The sequence below is a fragment of the Alosa sapidissima genome, chromosome 6, assembly GCF_018492685.1.
Source record: "Alosa sapidissima isolate fAloSap1 chromosome 6, fAloSap1.pri, whole genome shotgun sequence".
Classification (NCBI taxonomy): Eukaryota; Metazoa; Chordata; class Actinopteri; order Clupeiformes; family Clupeidae; genus Alosa; species Alosa sapidissima.
In genome coordinates this window covers 21,730,030-21,750,530 of record NC_055962.1, presented here as the reverse complement: position 1 = coordinate 21,750,530, position 20,501 = coordinate 21,730,030, and the positions used below count along the sequence as shown (strand labels likewise).

The window sequence follows — 20,501 nt, the reverse complement described above, 5'->3', positions numbered from 1 at the left end:
AGGGTGACGGACCTTCCCAGGATCAACCTCAGTACTCACATCTCAAATGTTTTGACATTTGGAATAGAAATGTGTAAAGTGTATTGTAGAAAAGTGATGATACCATGTCTGTGGACTGATGGAGAGCTATTTGGAGCAATGCATGAACTGTTACAATGTGGAGAATTGTTACAATGACTGGATGAGTTATACACTGTACATTCCAATATTCCCCTGTATGCCTAGTGATATGTATGGTTTGGTATGTACTGTATGGTTTCGAATCTTTCAGACCATAGCAATGCCGGGTAATTTCTTTGCAATGCATTGTAATGCATTACTCATGCATAAGCTGTAAATATATTTATACTTTTATATAAGACATTGCAGTCTATATGTGAATACGGTGCTGTGCGGTGACTCTTCAGAGTTTGTAGAGTGAATCCAATATATAGACAGATCGGTTTCCCATCTCATCCTGCAAGCTCAGCACATCTCTGTCTGCTGCAGTGCTGATAACACTGGCGGTTCAAAGGCCAGTTTGGGCAGGTATGGCCAGCTCCATCATCCCAATCCTTATATCTTCATTTGCACCACCGTACCACCAATGACAGCAGCAGAGGGAAAAGTGCAAGTACAAGTAGCGTATAGACCCTTTCAAGAGAGTTCCATTATCAGCATCATAGTTGGCCCCACAAGACTTCCTTTTTAACATTCCATATGTTATCTTAACCCTTAAAGGTGTAGGTTTTTGAACATTCTAAGTTCCGCAACAATTGAAGGTTCTAAAATTCTATGTTGAATTCAATGAACCCAGATATTCTTTAGAATGTTAATTTCCCAACATTCCCGTCACACCGGTGTGACGGTACTCCTTTAAGGGTTAATGCAGAGGAAGTAGATTGGGGCACAAATAGAATGTTCAAGCATTGTTTTTGTTTACCTTGTTGAAAGGGTCTATAGTTTGCTCCACACCCATTCATCAAGCAAACAGACATATTTCACTCTGCACATTCAGTAATCAATTTTACAAGTGAGGAGTGTGATTGCAATATATTACCCCTCTGTGGGGTAATGCTACTGCTATCAATGTAGCATTCATTAATTCATTCATTTCATTAATTATACAGGAATGGTATAATATAAAGCAGTGGTCCCCAAACTTTTTCTTCTGAGGGCCAGCTCACTATGCCTGGCACTAAGAGAGGGCCAGAGACTCGGAGTATACCAGTAACCATAAATAGCTTAGTGCTGTGAACAACAATCTACCATAGTTGAATATTTCATTACATTTAATCATAGGCTACTGCAATTTAATACCATTGTTAGCTGTGTTTATATTGCCATCATGCCATGTAAAATGTAGCTCAAATGAAATGAAATGAAATGAATACTAATAAAAAGACTTTAGCATTCCCAAAAGTATTAGCAGGGAGTCCCAAAAGTATATCTTATTTAAAATGAACTCTGAACTCTGTGTCTTTGCATACACAGCTCAAGTTGTGAACAACTAATATAATTAAACTAATCCTACAAATAATTAAAAATGTTCTCAAACTATGAGAGTTTTATGAAGTGCTGGCAAAAACATCTGGAATGACCACCATTCTAACTCTTACTCACCTGATAAGAACTTTGGGAATTGTGAATTTGGATGAACATTTGACCGAGTGAATAAAAAATAGTTATCCCAGGAAGTCCCAGAAATATGACTTGAATAGAAGTTAGTTAGTTATTAACAATGAATTAATAAACTTTTAGAATACTTTGAGCACTGATGCAGTCAGCATAGGCCTCTTATATTGTTTGCAGGTAGGCCTGCATTTCATTCTGTTTTCGATGGTAAACGCGAAACAGCGGCAAGACAACCACCAGTGGACAAAAAGAGTATTACACGTGTACTGTTAAGGCCCGCCATAGAGAATGAATAGGGGACATTACGGATGTTATAGTTTGACGATGTCGTACTCCCCTGCGAGCCAGATGCTATATACCACGGACATGTTTTGGGGGGCCACCCAAAATGATGCTATATACCACTCCATCTGTTTGATTTCTTCCTCACTCCCTGATCCCCTTTTCTCTAGACTCTTTCTCTCATTCTCTCTCTCTTACTTAGCTCCCCTCTGTCCCTCTATCTGTCTCTCTGTCTTTAATGAAACTCCCTCTCTCACACTCGCACACACTCACTCACACACACACACACACACACACACACACACACACACACACACACACACACACACACACACACACTCTTGTCTCTACGTCCATCCGTCTCTGTGTCTTTAATGAAACCAGCAGCCATCTCTCTCTCTCTCTCTCTCCTCTGTGAGCTGTTCCCTCAGTGGGGATTGATGTCTCAGCTTTGATGAAGTGTCTTAATTCAGCAGAGAGGAGACTGTAATAAACACACACAATCATGGCCCATCCTGTCACCCGCACTCTATTATGGCACACAAACTTAGGGACATCGTGCACTCAGTGAGTGTGTGTGTGTGTGTGAGTGTGTGTGTATTAGTATTGTATTGTGTGTGGGGCAGTTGGTGTGCGTGTCCGTGTTTGTGTGTGTGTGTGTGTGTGTGTGTGTGTGTGTGTGTGTGTGTTTTATTGTGTGTGTGTGCGCGGGCGTGTGTGTTTGTATTGTATTGTATTGTTTTGTATTGTACAGGGCCGTTTCAAGGAATTTGGGGGCCCCAAGCAAAATGGACACGGAGCCCCCCCCCCCCAACCGCACGCAAAGCCTGTAACAGGAACCACCGCATAGCCATACAGTTTAAGTTCACCCACAGTTTATATAAATACAGAATTTTGACAGTGCAATACTGCAGTTGCATATATATACTGTGCATTAGTTTTGAACATTTGAACATTTGCAAAAACACCACCGTACCATAAAATCCAATATAAATGTAAAAAAGTGCACAGTAACTAAATCCAACATACTTAAACACACACACACACACTCACATTAACATTTTTCAGTTCTTACAAAGTGAGAAAATAAAACACTGCCATCTTATGCAGAAAAAGGATGCATTGTTCAAACTATAAAGAGTGCAGGTTGTATAGCAATTTAAAAATCCGACATAAATACAAGTACACACACACACACACACACACACACACACACATAAGATTAACCTTTCAGGAAGAGCCTGAGGGCTGAGAAATTTAAGCAAAGCACCTTGAGGGAGAAAGAAAAGATATGTTAGCATTTCCATATTTTGATATTTAGAAGGGATGCAGCTGCTTTCACAACTACCAATGCTTACTGTAAAAACATCCCAAGCTAATGTTATACATTGACCTAGGCCTACTTGTAGCTTAACATAGCATTTAAGCATTCTGCTGTTTGAGAATTAGACCTGATGCTTTAAAGACAGTAAACAGCTGGCGTGCATGAATACTACTAGATATGAATGTTCCAGTCTGCTTTGATGCACGGAATTTATCGTGTGGTTTTCCTAACCCCCATTTGGTAAATAGATTATCACGGTCAAATAGTTAGTATAGCAGAGAAACTATGCCACTTTCATCAAAACCTATTACAAAGCTATAGCAATGTTATGTCATTAAATACGATAAACAGTGATTCTGGAACAGATTTGCGTCTTCCTTATCCCGTTAATAAACATATTACAGTATGTAACCATATTCCGTCCGTTCGAAAAAAAAAAGTTGCGCTAACTGTTCTAGTTTGTTACAAGCAGCATGGGCCGTCAGGCAGGTAGTTAACATAAACATTTTTTGCTAGGCTAGCCTTCCTGCTGCGACATTACACCATTTGTACAAGACAAGTAGAGCTATTTTATCCAGTGTAATTTATCACTTACCACTATCTTGTTTTTTCTTGTCATTCTCTTCCTTTCTCTTCTGGCCTCCAGACGCATAACTCCGCTCCATTATGACTGCCGAGGTTTTATATTTTCGCGGCAGCAGCAGAGACCACAAACCTGGCTGGCTGGCTGCTGTCAGACTACTGAGAGGGGCCCCCTTGAGGGGGATCCCGGTATTGCCGGTAACAGTGTCGTTGCACTTTACTGCATTGACTATCAAAGGGGCGCTCACAGTTTGTCGTTGCATTTTATTTTTAACCAGTCGTTGTCTTGGGGCCCCTGGCCAGCTCGGGCCAGTTTGCTTGCCTTCTAGCGACGGGCCTGCATGTGTATGTGTGTGTGTGTGTGTGTGTGTGTGTGTGTGTGTGTGTGTGTGTGTGTGTGTGTGTTTGTATTGTATTATGTGTGTGTGTGTGTGTGTGTGTGTGTATGTGTGTGTGTGTGTGTGTGTCTATGTGTGTTGTATTGGGTAAGTGTGCGTGTGTGTGTGTGTACGTATCTCATTGCATATGCAGAGTCTCTGTGCTAGCATTACAATTATAGTTCTCCAAAGGTAAAGAGAGGAGCGAAGAGAAAAAAAGGAAAGGTCACATACTGTACGTACATATGTCTCTGCCCCCCCACCCCCTCCACACACACACCCAAGAGGCACCCACACACACACACACACACACAGGCACCCAAGAGGCACCCACACACACACAGGTGACAGTTGGTAGGGTGAAATGAAACTTAAAGAGAAGCTAACATGAAAAAGGAGGAGTCCCATCTGTCTTGGCTGGTCTTGGAAAAGGTGTGGAAGAGGGAGCATTTTACAGGAGAAGGAGTGGAAGACTGGCACTCAAGCACAAGAGGTACACTAGGAGCTGAGCACAAGCCAAAAAGGTGGAAAGGATATAAATATATAAACCTATATTTATACAGCAATTATACACAGCTCTGATGCTATAGGAAGCCAGTGAGGTATCTTGCCTGTGTCCAAAAGTACTAACATAAAGGATTTAATACTATATCCTACATATGTCCTTCTATGGGTATAGAAGGTGGCACCATTTTTTTGTCATGTACTTACTTAAAAGTAAAGACAAGGACAGACACACTTACACAATCACACAATCACACACACACACACACACACATGCACATACACAGGAATCCCTTGAGCAGGGTAACATTGTGACCTAGCTGGGAGCAAGTGACAAGGCTCCCCCACATCTAAGGAATTGGGATTTTTTCTTCTCCTTCGAGCAAGAGAAAAGTGGAGCAAGGACAAGTGGGTCCCTCTCTTTCACATCCTGTCACACACACACACACACACACACACACACACACACACAAAGCGCACCACACAGATATCACATCACCACATCACCATGCACACACAAACATCCACACATACTCCCTCGTTACTTTATTATATTCTACAGAGCATCCATTTCAACTGGATAGGGATTCTAGTTTGAAATGCGCTCTGTCAGATTGAATGATGATAATGTCACTCCTTTGAGCAGGCCCTTTTGTGCACAAGCCTCTTTTAGCTATTTTTGAAAAGACACCCTTTGAAGAGCCTGATAGCAACATATGACGCGGGGCTAATAACACCATTGCTGTCGTATACATCCACTCCATTGATCTCTCTCTGTGAGTCTTTGACTGAAATGTCTCGTTTTGTATTTGCGCCAGCCCATCTGTTAGATGGAAAGGGCTTGCTGAAAAGCTTAGGCCCCTCGCCAGGGCTGACGCTGATGTTAAAATGAAATTAGAAGCCCACCCACAACACCTTTATAGGACAAATCCGGCGAGTTTACACATAGATCACTGTTTCTTGAGTCACCAGTACTGTCGGTATGAAAACCCCCGAAAACAATCTGTTTTACCTACAGTAGCTCGAGTTGCTACAACCAGCAGCTAATGCAGCCAGGCAGCTACAGTGCTACACTCTGGGGGCATGTACATGGGGTCTCATGGATTGTTTAACTTTTCAACCCAGTCCTCACCGTGAAAGAAGCTGTGAATAACACAACACTTAGAAGAAACCATAGCAGCTAAAGGAAGCACGGAAGTATGGAAGTATGTAATTTTGGCTTTATATATACAGCTCTGGAAAAAATTAAGAGAACTTTTTCTGAAATCAGAATCTCTACATGTATGACAGCCATTCCATTCCAGTGTCTGTTGAATTCCAACACAAGCACACCTCATCACTATCCTCTTGCAATAGAACCAGCTGGATGGCAAAACAGTGCTAGTAGTTCCTCAAAAGTAATTGGAATGAAAAAAATAACTATTGACCATGACAAAAGAGTTAAAAAGAGAACTTTTGAGTGAGGAAAAGAAGGGTTCAATTCTGGCATTACTAGCAGAGGGCTACAGTGGGCGTCATGTTGCTTCCATTCTTAACATTTCTAAGACGGCGGTTCATAAGAACAAGGTCAAGGTCAAGGTCAAACATTGGGGACAACAAAGCGGCAGAGAGTGAAAACGATTCTCCATTGGCCGGGATGATCGTCAACTTATTCGAATGTCACTCAGCAACTGTAGAATAACATCAAGTCACCTACAAAAAGAATGGCAAATGGCAGCTGGGGTGAAGTGCACAATGAGAATGGTATGAAACAGGCTCAAGTTGTGTAATGCTAGAGAAGCAAAGTGTGTGTGATGCTCCATCAATGAGAAGCATAGAAGAGCCAGGCTGAGATTGGCAAAAGACCATAAGGATTGGACCATAGAGGACTGGAGTAAGGTCATCTTCTCTGATGAGTTCAATTTGCAGCTTTGCCCAACACCTGGTCATCTAATGGTTAGACGGAGACCAGGAGAGGCCTACAAGCCAAACAGTGTCTTACACCCGCTGTGAAATTTGGTAGAGGATCGGTGATTTGGGATGCTTCAGCAAGGCTGGAATCGGGCAGATTCGTCTTTGCGAAGGACGCATAAATTAAGCCATGTACAAGGTTATCCTGGAAGAAAACTTGCTTCCTTCTGCTCTGACAATGTTCCCCAACTCTGAGGATTGCTTTCTACAGCAGGACAATGCTCTATGCCACACAGCTAAGCCAATCAAGGTGTGGATGAAGTACCTCCAGATCAAGACCCTGTCATGGCCAGCCCAATCTCCAGGCCTGAACCCCACTGAAAACCTCTGGAATGTGATCAAGAGGAAGATGGAAGGTCACAAGCCATCAAACAAAGCTGAGCTGCTTGAATTTTTGCGCCAGGAGTGGCATATAGTCACCCAACAGCAATGTGAAAGACTGGTGGAGAGCACGCTAAGGTGTTCTACATACTCGATGCACCCGACCGGTAGCGCGACACCGTGACGTCAAAATGACGTAGATCTTGCTGGCGCGCCAGGATTTTAGCCAGGTAGCGCGAGGTAGCGCACCACTCATTTTTTTTCAGACAAGCGCGACAAAGCAGAAACAGGAAGATGGACTAGTTCGAGGGCAAGCGAGAGTTGCAGTGTTTTGTTACAGTCGTGAATTTGTAATAGTTTGCTGGATAAGTTAATAAAGTTACCAGCGAGAGTTGCATCACATGGAATTAAGAGGAAAGAATAGAAACTATTTATTTTCAAACAAAGGATATCTTAGTATGGGGAATCGTGCAATTTTAGGAACGGTTCATATAGATTTTTGCCACTGGTGATTTTTTACTTGCTAGGACCCCATTGAATACAAAACAACCTGTTTCCAATTTTTTGCTTCATTTTCAGTGCCAAAATTCAAGATGGTGGACAATATATGCAGAAAAATAATATAAAGGCTTAAAGTGGTCAATTTGTTTGATAAATATACACATAATAAGGTAGACAAGTGCGATACAGACTATTTACAAAAGATGTATTGCATCATTTGCCAAGAAATTTGGAGAAAAAATGGGAAAAATAGAAAAACATTAAAAAAATCTGCATTTTGTTTCATTATTGAAGAGTTCAACAAAACATTGTCACTCAAGTATTTATCCTTACCACTGTCACTGTCTTTTTAATATTGGTGCACATCTCATCAGAGCCTTCACACCTGCAAAGTTGTGTGAATGGTAAGTTGTTACTCTTGCAAGAACACCTTCTACTGCATTGGCTGGCAAGACAACAGCACTTCACAAGCTCCACAACAGCCTGTGGTGCTGGTGGAAGTTTTGACAGAACAGGAGCCCATTGCCCATCAACAATTTGCCTCCATCCCAGTGATAGTGAGTCAAGAATCTTTGAAGCAGGCACTGTATCTTGTGCCCAAACATTTGCTTGCCTGTGTGCTCTCAGAATTTCAATTTCAACTTAATTTCACTTATAGAGCGTCAAAACATTACCCATGTCTCATGGCGCTTTACAGAGTGTTAAACATTCCGACAGAGCCAATGAGTAACAGGGGCGAGGAAAAACTCGCAAGAATTGGAGAAACATATCGGATGAAACCCTAAGCAGATCCACGACTCAAGGGCCTGACCCATCTGCCTGGGGTCAGTTACAGGACAGTAAGGTCTATATACAGAGAATAGAACATGGTATTTAAAGCCACCTGAGGTATATGTTACAAAGTGGTTAGATGGTTACATAACCAGTATGATAATGCATGAATCCTATTTAGTGTTAAGTTCAAATAGTCCAGTGTAGGGGATGAATTGTCCATAGGGATTAGGAGTTGTCATCGAGCAAGTAGTGGGTCTCTAGGCTGCGCGGGCAGGAATCCGAGCATGGGGACAGCAATAGGCGATGGTAGGACAATCATAGGGATAGGATTTCCCTAGTTCCCGAGTTCCACTGAAGGGCTTTAGCTGTTTGAAAACCATGTTTTGAGGAGCTGACACACACATTTCTCACATCCAGCTAACACGTCTGGAGATGGATGAGGACCTACTACAAGCCTACAAAGTGTGTTAATGACATCATCATGACTTTATTGACTTGAAACAGAAACCTTTCCTTTCCCACGGGATAAACAGTAAATGGCGGGACAAACGGTTGTCTTTCAATTTCCTGATAGGATAGGATACAATAGGATACCCGATAGGTCCACCGACTCTATGCACGATGTGATTGGCTGGACCAAAAGTTTGGTTTTTCCACCTCACAAGCCAACGGAAAGTTGCTAGACCCTGGCTAGAAATTACATTTGCTGCCACTAGGGTGCGTCAAGATTTCTAGGCTGAGATGTATCTTTTGTCGACGTTCTCCAGTGCCCATGATAATGAGACTGTCTTTGTTGATGTCTGGTACCCTGCGAAGGGCAAGCACCAAGACATCTGTGTGACATGTGTAGATATGTGGGGTTTTGCCAAAATGACTTACTGCTACTGCCACCTTTGTGTGTGTGAACTGTGACTGGCAGTTTACATAGTTCAACAGCTTTATGAGCAAGGTAGAGGACGAGGTTGGCTTTGGTTTCCTTCGATCCCAGAAAGCTTTAAAGTCTTTGATTGGTGTAGTCTTGTATTTTGTATCCCTTATCATGTGCTTTTTCCCATTGTATCGACCTGTCTCGTCCTGTCTTTCATGGAGTTTGTGATGGTATAGTTGTTAAATAATAAGTAGCCTATATGTCATTGTAGCCTCGTGCCTCACTTTCAACATTTTCAAAGAAGCATTCTGCCAGATCTTAGCAACAGCTCATGTCACTTTTCCTGACAACCATCTCCTGCACAACAGTCATGCCATCTATTAAGATGCTATCCAATGTGTGTGTTAATTGCACTGAGCTACTCTCTGTAGATTGTTCAGATGATGCTGTTTCTGAAACCAGTCACAATTCATGGATGAAGGCAGACTTAGTTGTAGTGGCCAGCATTAGGCTTGCATATAATCAACAAATTCATATGTTCCCACAATTTCCTGCAAGTCCTGTTAACAGAATTATTGAAGACCAAAGAGCTCATTGTGGACTTCAGGAAGTCTAAAGCTAGCACACACCCTCATTCTCATCAATGGGACTGAAGTGGAGTGTATCACCAGCTTCAGATTTCTGGGTGTCCACATCTCTGAGGACCTCTCTTGGACCCTCAACACCTCTACCCTGATAAAGAAGGCTTACCAGCGTCTCTTCTATCTGAGGAGGCTAAAGAAGGTCCACCGCCTCCTCAGATCATGGTGAACTTCTATCCCTGCACCATCAATCGTATCCTTACCAACTATGTCACAGTTTGGTATGGCAACTGCTCTGCCCACGACCGAAAAGCATTGCAGAGGGTGGTGAAAACTCCCCAACGCATCACCGGTTCCTCACTCCCCTCCATTGAGGCCATCCAGGGCAAGTGATGCTTGCATAAGGCGCACAGCAGGTTCAGAGGAAGCTTTCCTGCAGCTGAACTCTAGCTCTGCTTCCTGGTGACAACCAACCTACAAAGCCACCCCTGCCCGATGCCTCCTTGCCTGTGTCTGTTGAGGTGTCCACAACCATAGCAATCTTGACAGGGACAACAAGGAGGCAGACCCCCCCCCCCCCCCCCCCCATGTATGTTGTTTATACATTGTTCACATTACATAGCCATATTTATTCTGCTCTTATAAAGTAACTGCTAACATACACTGCACATATTTATATTGTATTGTATATCACATTGCACATTTCTCCTTTTTTGCACTTCTGGTTAGACGCAAACCACATTTCATTGTCTTCATACTTGTACTCTGCAATGACAATGAAGTTGAATCTAATCTAATCTAATCTATTGTGGTGAGTGCAGAACATTACTTTAATTCAATTATTAGGTTATGTGAAGGAAACTTTTAATCAGTCAATGTGTTTTTCCGGGTATAAATAGCATAATGGTGGTTACACCAATCACTGGTTGATAATCATGACATCTCATGTCACCCATGGTCATATTTATTACCTAAGTCATTCAATTTTATTAGAAAGTGTATGTATATAATGATAATACCTAACATTTAAACCATTTAAAATGTTTAAAAAGGCGATTATTTGCAATTTTTGGTGATATATCCGCCATCTTGGATTTTGGACCTGTGCAGTCCGGGAAAAAAATGGAAACAGGTAGTTTTGCTAACTATAGGGTCTGAAGAAGTGAAAAAACATAATTTGCAAAAATCTATATGAAATGTTCCAAACACCTTTTTTTGCTACATATCGCCCTGCACTATCTATTAAGGCCTGAACAAAATCTCTTTCCACTTCAGGAAATTACACAAAATCAGCCAGCTGCTAGCTAGCTAGCCAGCTAACTAAACTGTTTAAATTATTAAAATTTCCCTCGGGATGACTAAAGTATCTATCTATCTATTTATCTATCTATCTATCTACCTGTGCGCACACCTTGGAAACTAGATGATAATGATGGTGGTAGTTGTGAATAGTAGCAACCAAAGTCTGAAGTACCATCACAGAGGCTAGCTAATAGCAGAGCCCGTTTACATTCTCTGCTACTAGTGTTTCTTAATGCAGCTTCTTCTGCTGTGTAACGTAGTTAGCATTAATCTTTTCACAACAGCGACACCTCTGTTCAGGAGAATATTGCAACTAGTGTCGTGACCACGACGCGCGAGTATAAATGGTTACGGCGCTTCTGTGACGTCACATTGTCGCGCTACAGGTCGGGTGCGTCGAGTATGTGGAACGTTTAAGACATACCTGTCAACACTCCCGTTTTTCCCGGGTTTCTCCCGTATTTCAAGGTCATCTCCCAGCACCCTCCCGTTTTGTTATTTCTCCCGGAAAACTCCCGTAATTTGCATGGCCATCAAACTTCATTTTAAAATCATTTATCCATTCAGGTTGCCAGGTTGTGTATGAAATACACCCTACACATACATGATCACTTAGTTTCAATTTCAACTGTTTTGTCATAGGCTAAAACCTGGCAACCCAAAACCCAAATAAGGAAGCGGGTGCCAACTGCGCAACCTGAGTCTCGTCGTAAGCAAGCGGGCTAGTTGAATGGCCTACTCCAGAACTAGCTGTTGTGAAATTATTGAAATTTAATTGATTAACACATAACATAAACTGTTATTGAGTGTTGTAGATACACTGAACTTGTTCCCTCGGAACCAAATCTGACAGCAAGCAGCTTTGGAGTTTTAGAAGTAGACTGCAGGCAGGCAGCTGGTGGATACATAACTGGCATGCGTAAGGTAAGGTAAAAGCAACGACCGAAATGCAGTGTTGATATAAATATGCAAACACAGATCCGGTATAAACACTGCACCCCCCCCCCCCCCCCACCGAAAAAAAATCTCCCGTTTTTGGAAAGCGAAATGTTGTATGCGCTAAGACACATAAAAGCTGTGATTGACAATCAGGGTTATTCCACCAAATATTGATTTCTGAACTCTTCCTCAGTTAAAACATTAGTATAGTGTTGTTTATAAATTAATATGAACTTGTTTTCTTAATTTAGGTCTGAAAACACTGCATCTTTTTTGTTATTTTGACCATTTGTCATTTTCTGCAAATAAATGCTCTAATGACAATATTTTTATTTGGAATTTGGGAGGGATGTTGTCAGTACAGTTGATATAATAAAACAAAACTGTTCATTTTACTCAAACACACACACCTATATATAGTAACATCTGGGAAACTGATACTTTTGCAGTGGTCTCTTATTTTTTTTCCAGAGCTGTATATACGGTATCTGTGTTACATTTTTCTGTGCCACTTCCACTAGCTGTTTTGGTTGGTGGCATCTACAGTATTATATGCAGTAATTTACGTCGATGCAGAGAGTTATTTCCAAGCTGCAGCTATGCTGGCTGCAAATCAGGTTGTAGATCTTTACCCCTTACAGGAGAGACCCTGCAATTGCAGGTGCAGGTTTTTCTCTTCTCTTTTCTACTCTCCTGAGAAGGTTAGTGGGCAGTAAATCATTACAGGCAAAAGCAGAAACATATCTATACCTTTACAAATGCATTTAACTTTAGAAACGAGAATCACCAACTGGACCCAATACCACCCAATAGGATGTTGGTGCATGGTTGACAAAGACCCATTCTTACACAAAGTCCATATTGCCCATTAGGACAGCATCAACATACCGGTATTTATTGGAAGTTGCAAAAGTGTCACAAAGTCATGCTTTCTCAGTTTGAAAGTGGCATAGAGGAATGCCCCCAAGATATTCAGCTATTTTTCTTTCTCTGGATCTGTCTCTCTCTCTATGAACTTTCTTGTCCTCTTTCTCTACTTTTCTTTGTCTCTGTATCCCTCCTATCGATCAATATTCACTCTCTTCTCACACCATTCCTCCCCATATGTCTCTCTATGCATCCTCCTTTCATTCTTAAAAGGAGCATCTCCAGCCAGCCCTCTCCCAGCCATAGTGAGATTGTTATGCAGACCCTGCAATGCTGCTGTAGATTTAAAAATTCATCAGGCCTTTGAAAAGTGGTGCGCAGTCTCTCAGAATTGAGTTATGTCTTAGAGAGAATTCAGCAATTGGCAAGAGAGTGTGTGTGTTTGTGTGTGTGTGTGTGTATTTGTGTGTGTGTATATATCTGTGTGTGTGTGTGTGTGTGTGTGTGTGAAGATATGTGTGTTTTTGTCTGAGCTAATCTGCGTGCATGCATACTGCTCAGCTCAATGCCCCTGTAAACCAATTTGCCCATGCCGGTTTCTGCTGCACGTCCTGCGTGCAGCTATCGCTGTCTTGCGCTCACTTTCATTAACCTCGCATAATCAAGAGTCGTGGAGAAGCACGTTTACGTGACACGATGGTGGAGCGTGGCGACAATACTGAAGAGGAGGTCATTGTTTTCTCCCTGTGAAGAGCAGGAGGATCAGCTGGGGTCGCGGGAGCATCATTTGTTTGTGGGGATGGTCTCCTACTAAGGGGCCAGGGGGGGTCATCCTACCAAGCTGAAATTGGTTGGAAAGAAAATGGGCAAACATGAGTTTTTCAGTGGACAGCAGCATTTTTTTAATGGAGGCAACCGAGTGTGCTTGTTCAATGTGATCTTGTGAGTGCTCTGTTGCGGTTGTTTTCGGCTCTTTCATTGAAGTGAACTGGGAGAAACGAGCCTGAGGTGGACTAAAGTTAAACCACCAAGTTGTGTGTATTGCAGAAACTAGCTGAACTGTCTCAGGACTTCCAGCCAGACACTGACAGCTAAAATATTTATTTGCATTGTCGACACAGTTGCCACTGGAATGTAGCGTTGAGAATCAGTTGTATGTTGTTGAAGGTGTGGATGGCCCTATGTGGACTTATGAGGAGGATAAACTCTCACGATCACTGTGTTGAGATAGGAGCTAAGTTTTCTTATTTGTTTTCACCTAGTAGTGTAGTCTCTCAAGGATTATGCTGACATAGACGACTCGGGAAGACATGATCTGTAAAGAGAACAATGGGGCTTGAAGAGGGCTCGAAGCTAGAAAATGAAAGCTAAGACTGAATTCCCCTGTAGCCTGAAAGATACTGTATGTGTACAGTATGTGTGTGTGTGTGTTTGTGTGCCTGTGTGAGTGTTTGTCTTGTTGGTCTTGCTGTTTCAGCTGTTAACACTGTATTATCGCACTTTCCCAGTCCGTCTATGTGTGTGCTATGCCATGATCTTCTTTGCTTGACCAGTCGTCATCTCTGACAGATAGATGCTTGTTTTGAGGCCATGGCTTTCTCCCCATCTCCTCTCCTCCCTTCCCCTCTCCTCTGTCCTCAACCCTAAAGGGTATTGAAACTGGGCTTTGTGAAGTTCTATTGCCCCATTAATCTTAAACCCCCCCCATCTCACCCTCACCCTCAGGCAGGTACATCAGTATACCCTCCGGCCCAAACACAGACTGATAATGTCCCAAACGGCCCCCCCCCCCTTATCCTTCCAGTCTGTATGAGAGACGTAAAAGCGATAGGTCAGTTCAGGGAGGAGTCAGCTGTGACTGTGGGCCACATCCTCCTCTCCCTCTCTCTCTCTCTCACTCTCGCTTGTCTGCTGGCCGGCACCCTGGGAGAAAGCCAGAGGCCTCTCCTCCCGCAGTGGAACTCAGTGAAATATTGATGAGGGTGGCCTGGTCTTGTCAGCCAAGGAATCCTCAGTGGTATATCCTCGTATTTCGCAACTTTACGTTTAGTGTAAAAAAGTTAACTTTTTTCGCCCCCCTTCAGTTAAGGGTTTTTTTCCAGAGTAAAATTTGTTTTTGTGTGGAGATCCATGCCAATATGCTTTGGTCAAAAATAATCACAGTGGCTAGCGCCAGTGTACCTGTGACATTGCCAGCTTCGCCTCATTGCCAATATCTCTCTGAAGGTTACCTTGCATACTGATGCCACTCCTCAGTCTAGAAAGTTCTTTTTGCTGATGGCGCCAGTCCTGGTAAGCTGAAATGGCCTGCCATCTGTCTCGCTGGCCTTGCCTGGCCTGATGAGATGGGATGAAATGAGAGGCTCACCACTGAGGTGGCCTTCCATCCAACCAGCCCTACGGCCTCAAGCAAGGGGACCTTGTCCAGTGACAGAACCTCAGTTTCATCTGAGGCAAGGCCCTGGATCATGTCCTCTGACTGAAGGGTCTCTCTCTCTCTCTCTCTCTCTCTGTCTGTCTCTTTCTCACTGTGTCTCTTTCTCTCTGTCTATCTATCTCTCATTCCTTTCTCTATCTCTTTCTCACACACTCTTTCTCTCTCTCTCTATCAGTTGTTGTGGCCTTACTCTGAGAATGGATTAATCAATAGTTGATACTGGCAACAAGGACGCGATGGCTCTATCGACTTTAGCTTTGCTCTCGGCTCTGTTTTCACAGCCTCACACCTGTGGGGCCAGACTACTGTCTTCTCTCAACACGGAGCCAATAAAAGAGCCCTGTAAATGATTCATATGCCCTCGCCCTCCCCTTGCACTCACTAGAGACACACTCCTACATCAGCCTTTGTTTTCTATAACTTCTTCTCTTCATGTTGCTGCCTTTGATAACAATCATAAATAATAATAATAATAATAATAATAATAATAATAATAATAATACTGTAATACATTTGTATTTAAAAGCACCTTTCCTGACACCCAAGGTCGCTTCACAAAGATAGCTACAAATACAATTAATAAAACATGAATATGAGAGTATAATCACATTTACAAGTAATGAAGCAATAAGTAACAATGTCACATTGAATATGCTTGCCTGTAGAGATAGTTTTTTAAATCACTTTTGAAATCTCCATTGGTTTCACAATGCTGAATGCAATGGGGTTTGATCACTTTCGATGATTGAATTAGACTTTACACAAAGCGAGTAGCGGAGGATAATGAAAGCAAGTTTGAGGGGATAATGAAAGACTATATTATACCTTTATATCTATTTCATTTTTATGCATTTGCTAATGACTGCCTAATGATATGAAATTGGAGCATAAATATTTGGATATAGACATGGTCTATATTACCCTTCAGTGGTTGTGCTTGTATTAAGTTATTATGGTGGCTGCACACATTGCCCCTTTGACCCTCCCAGTGTTGATGGCCACTGCACAACCCGCCCCAAGCCCCCCCCCCCCACCCACACACACACACACACACACACACACACACACACACAGAAACACACACACACACACATACACACACATACACACACAAGCACACACCCCTGAGTGATCTCTATATCTGCTGTGTCTGCCGTCGGCCCCCGCAGGGCAGAGCAGAATGGATCGAGCCGTCAGTGTGGCTCCATAGGAGATGGGGGGATCCATCATCGTGGCGCGGGGGGATTTGAGGACACACTTGGCTGGCTCCTTTTCCTCTGGATCAGTGTGTGCACCCCCCTCCCGTACCGAGGGTCGAGGGCTCCATCAGCGCAGTGATTTATGGCCCTGATTTGGTCCCTCATCAGGGTTCTGTGGTCAACACCTCCCCGTCCATATTAAGAGGGCGGATAGGGGGTGGGGTACGTGTCCTGACTGGACTATGGCTGACACAGACAACACTGCATTTGGTTCACTCTCATGCTCAAGGTGACAGACATGTGCCACTGTTTAACACACCATGTCAATGCAGGAATGTGTTTTGTATCTAATCTATCCATATTTTCTCATAACTCTCTATATGAAAAAATAACTAAACATTACAAGCCCTTTTTGTACACACAGATAAGTCAGTGGGCATATGAATAGTATTGTGATTGTAAATATGACGTGTGTCATATGTGTCTGAAACGTATATATATGATAAAGCCTTATTTTAAAGGTAGTATGTGAGGGAAGCTGGTATCTCTTCAGTCATGGCAGCATCATGAAGCCTTTTCATGATTTTCTCCTTTGCTGTCTGACAGCACAGTGGAGCTGAATCACACTGCGTCTGGAGAGATTTGTGCAACAGCCGTAAAGTGTTCCAGGCTAGGAAAGTGTGAGTAAAGGGAAAAAAGAGAGAAATACACAATACTGGGGACAGGTGACCCAAATACTGCCTGTTTGAAAACTATGTTGAGTACTGTCATCCCCCCCCCCCCTCTCTCTATCTCTTTCTCTTATGCTCTCTCTCTGTTTCTCTCTATATATCCCCCTCTCTCTTAGCCTGGCGGGCCATCCTATATCATTGAAATCTATAGTCTGGAATCGAGCCATTCACCTCGCTTAATCCAAGGGGCAGAGAATTGTCTTTCAAACTGCCTAGGCATGCAATAGGCCAGCGCTACGACCATATCCGTATCTGGTCGGCAAAACGGCAAATACATCCTTCTTCGAAAGGAATGACTTAAGTGCATTGTGTTGCTCAACTTTCAAAGAAAAGCACAGCTTTCCAACTCCTCCAAAGTTGACGCCAACGCCGATTCAAACAACCGCTCTTCGTTCGCCATAGCCACCTTCCTTGTTGTTCACCATCGCAGGACTGTTGTTATCCTGTTAAGCCCGCCTTAAGACTCTCTAACAAAATAGAGCGCTGTGATTGAATAACATCCACAGTGTTAGCCAATAGAAATTCCTATGGTTTGCTACTAGACGTACAGGCTGAGCAAATTAATTTGCCGCCGCTAGGGTGCGTCTAGATTTCTAGGCTACCTCTCTCTGTCTTTCTTTCTCTATCTCTGCCTCTCTCACCAGTATGATTGCTTGACCCCTCTCCTTCTTTCTGATTGCCATGTAGGTCAACAACATGTATCACAACCTGTTTCATTTCTGCAGTGGGCTGTTGACATAAGAGCTTTCAGCTGTGGGCATATTCATTCAGTAGATTTATTTTGTCGTTGTTCTAGAATGTCAAAAGTTATATAGCTTATTTTTCGGTTAGAGTCATTGAAACAAATTTGCTAATCTGCTGCCATATTAGCGATTCCTTTTCTTCTCCTCTGAAGTATGCAGTGAGTGAAAAGGCTTTAAAGAGTGCTGAAACACAGCATCATGCTTACTGTCAGTAAATCGGTAATCAGTTCGTAATATCGTTCGTCGTTCCAGCCCTGTTTGCTATATTTCTGCCTCCTCTCTTAGTCATTTTCATGTTGTGGAGGATAAATGTTTTTTTCTGTTACCATCTGTTGAGCTAAAAGGATACCTTGTTTTATGTGCCAGTGCATCTGTTTTCCATTAACTCCTCGTTTTGAAATCATGTCATTTTTTTGTGTATTTCTTTATCTCCCTTTCTTTCTCTCTCTGTCTCTTTGTCTGTCTAGCAGTATTACTAACAGCAACATGTCCTGATCATAGCTGTGGAATGAAACTGAGAAAAGCAGGCCCGGCGGGTGTTTTCAGGGTTTGTTCTCAGTCAGGTAGCTGAATGGGCTAGACTTTGCGCTTCAACCCCGCAGCATCTTGGAGAGTGTGGAGAGAGTTTGGCCTGTGGAGATGGAGAATAGCAGATGTTGTTGTACCAAGTATCAAAGCGCTGTTTGTAACCTGGGGGTCTAAGTGTTTGGACTAAGTGTTTGGCTCCAGTGAACAGTGAACAGACCACCATCAGACAGCATGTTTTTCCATGCTGAAACTAAATAACTATTGAGGTAATCGGTTTTAATATCATTGAAATTTGTGCAAAATTGGAAGTGAGACATTACAATGAAAAATCAAATTATTCATGCATTAATCCCACACTTGCGGAAGGCTATGGTAATTAAGTTTCATTTATATCTCTAATTATGCAGGCATCGAATAGAAATGGCATGTTGTTGGGGTAGAGTGAGACTGTAGCCATGGTGTTTATTGCCTAATGGATTGTGATTGCGGTGGAATCCTCTGTGTTCAACTGGTCCAGAAGTGGCACTGTTATCTGGATTTATTTAGTTATTTCTGAAATGACTTATAATTGGTAGCTTTTTCCTAATAATTAGAACCTTTCAAAAATACTTAAGAAACTATATAGAACTATATCAATGGAACAATTAAACAGCAAGAAGTGTTTAATTTTATCAGCGTTTTAATACCCTACATTCAAATTTTATTAGTATATGGAACTCAAATTAGCTCACCCTGCACTCCATAACCATTCTTAGCCATTTGCCTGTATGTGATGCCACATGGGAAATTAATTACTTATAGGCAACAATGTAAAGGCAGCGTCAGAAAGGGAAGTAGCTCATTTTTCAGTGTCAGTTTATTTGATGTAAGGTCTGTTGCTGTGTATTGACTCCCTCTGTAATGGTTGTAATCGGTCTGTGATGTAAGGACAGAAGGTCTGGTTCTAACTGTTGGTCTTTGCAACAGACATTAGTGCTCTTCTCAACAGACTGAGTGATTTCTCTAAGCTCAAGATGGATATGGTTGTCAACAAAACATGACATTTAATGTGTATTCACAACGGGGCCCAAATGTCAGCATTCATAACTGTTGTAAGTCACGCTCTTGCAGCACAGAAGTGGCTATTAATATTTTCTGACAGTGCTGTCAACTCTCGAATCTTTGGTCTGTGTAAGGGCCAAGATCAATCACTATCTGAGGCCTCTGTTTGCTTTTGTTTCTTCCTATTATAGGGAGTCTTAAGGGGGCGACTATCGTGGATGCCCTGGACACACTCTACATCATGGAGATGGACGATGAGTTCGAGGCTGCCGCGGAGTGGGTGGAGAACAACCTGGACTTCAACATGGTAAGAGAAGTCAGTACTGTATGTTCGTAATCATTTGCAGTCCTCCCATAGTCCGTGCTAGGGACCTTTAGTCGAACTCCTGGAGTGCCTGTGCTCTCCTTTTGTACTCTATATCTTCTCTCTCTCTCTCTCTCTCTTCCTATGCCTAATTAAAACCAATATAATTACCTTTTTCACAAGTAGCTAAAGCTGAGGTTTTCAGCTACTCGAGGGTGTTACTGATCAGTTCTGTGAGATGTGCGGCGCAGGGAAAGATGGACACTAGAGGGAATCGCACAATAAGGATTCTACCCCTTAATTTAGAACACAGAACGGTGGCTTGCATCAGTCAGAACATTCCGCTCCAAGACTTTGTAAGTGGGTATGCTATTATTTGTTGTTACCCTTCTGTAGCTCAGAAGCATAGACGGCTCAGAAGGCTTATCGAGTTTGACAATAGACATTCTACACTCTGCCACTCAGGCTGTAGGCTACCTGTGAGGGCCAGTGGCCGGTTGCACAAAGCCCCTTAAGTTAAGTTTTTCCCTTAAAATCTGGTTTAAACCAGGGTCCCTTAAAATAAAAACAGTTGCACAAACACCCTCAAGTTTTCTCCTTAAGATTTCCTTAACATTTTAAGGGTTAGTCCTTATCTTGTAAGAAATCCCTTAAACTGTTGCACAAACGACCTTAGTAGTCCAACTAAGGGGAAAAACCTAAGGGACATCTGACCATATTATTAACTGAATT

At 42.5% G+C, this 20,501-nt stretch overlaps 1 protein-coding gene across 2 annotated transcripts in view; it reads left to right on the top strand.

Annotated features, from left to right (window-relative positions):
- The window catches only part of man1a1 (mannosidase, alpha, class 1A, member 1), a 142,597-nt gene that overhangs the window by 23,075 nt on the left and 99,021 nt on the right, over positions 1 to 20,501 (top strand). For both annotated transcript variants that reach the window (XM_042096007.1, XM_042096008.1), the window contains exon 3: positions 19,657 to 19,772. In XM_042096007.1, the coding sequence (XP_041951941.1) occupies positions 19,657 to 19,772 (116 nt within the window). The remainder of the gene's footprint in view (positions 1 to 19,656; positions 19,773 to 20,501) is intronic.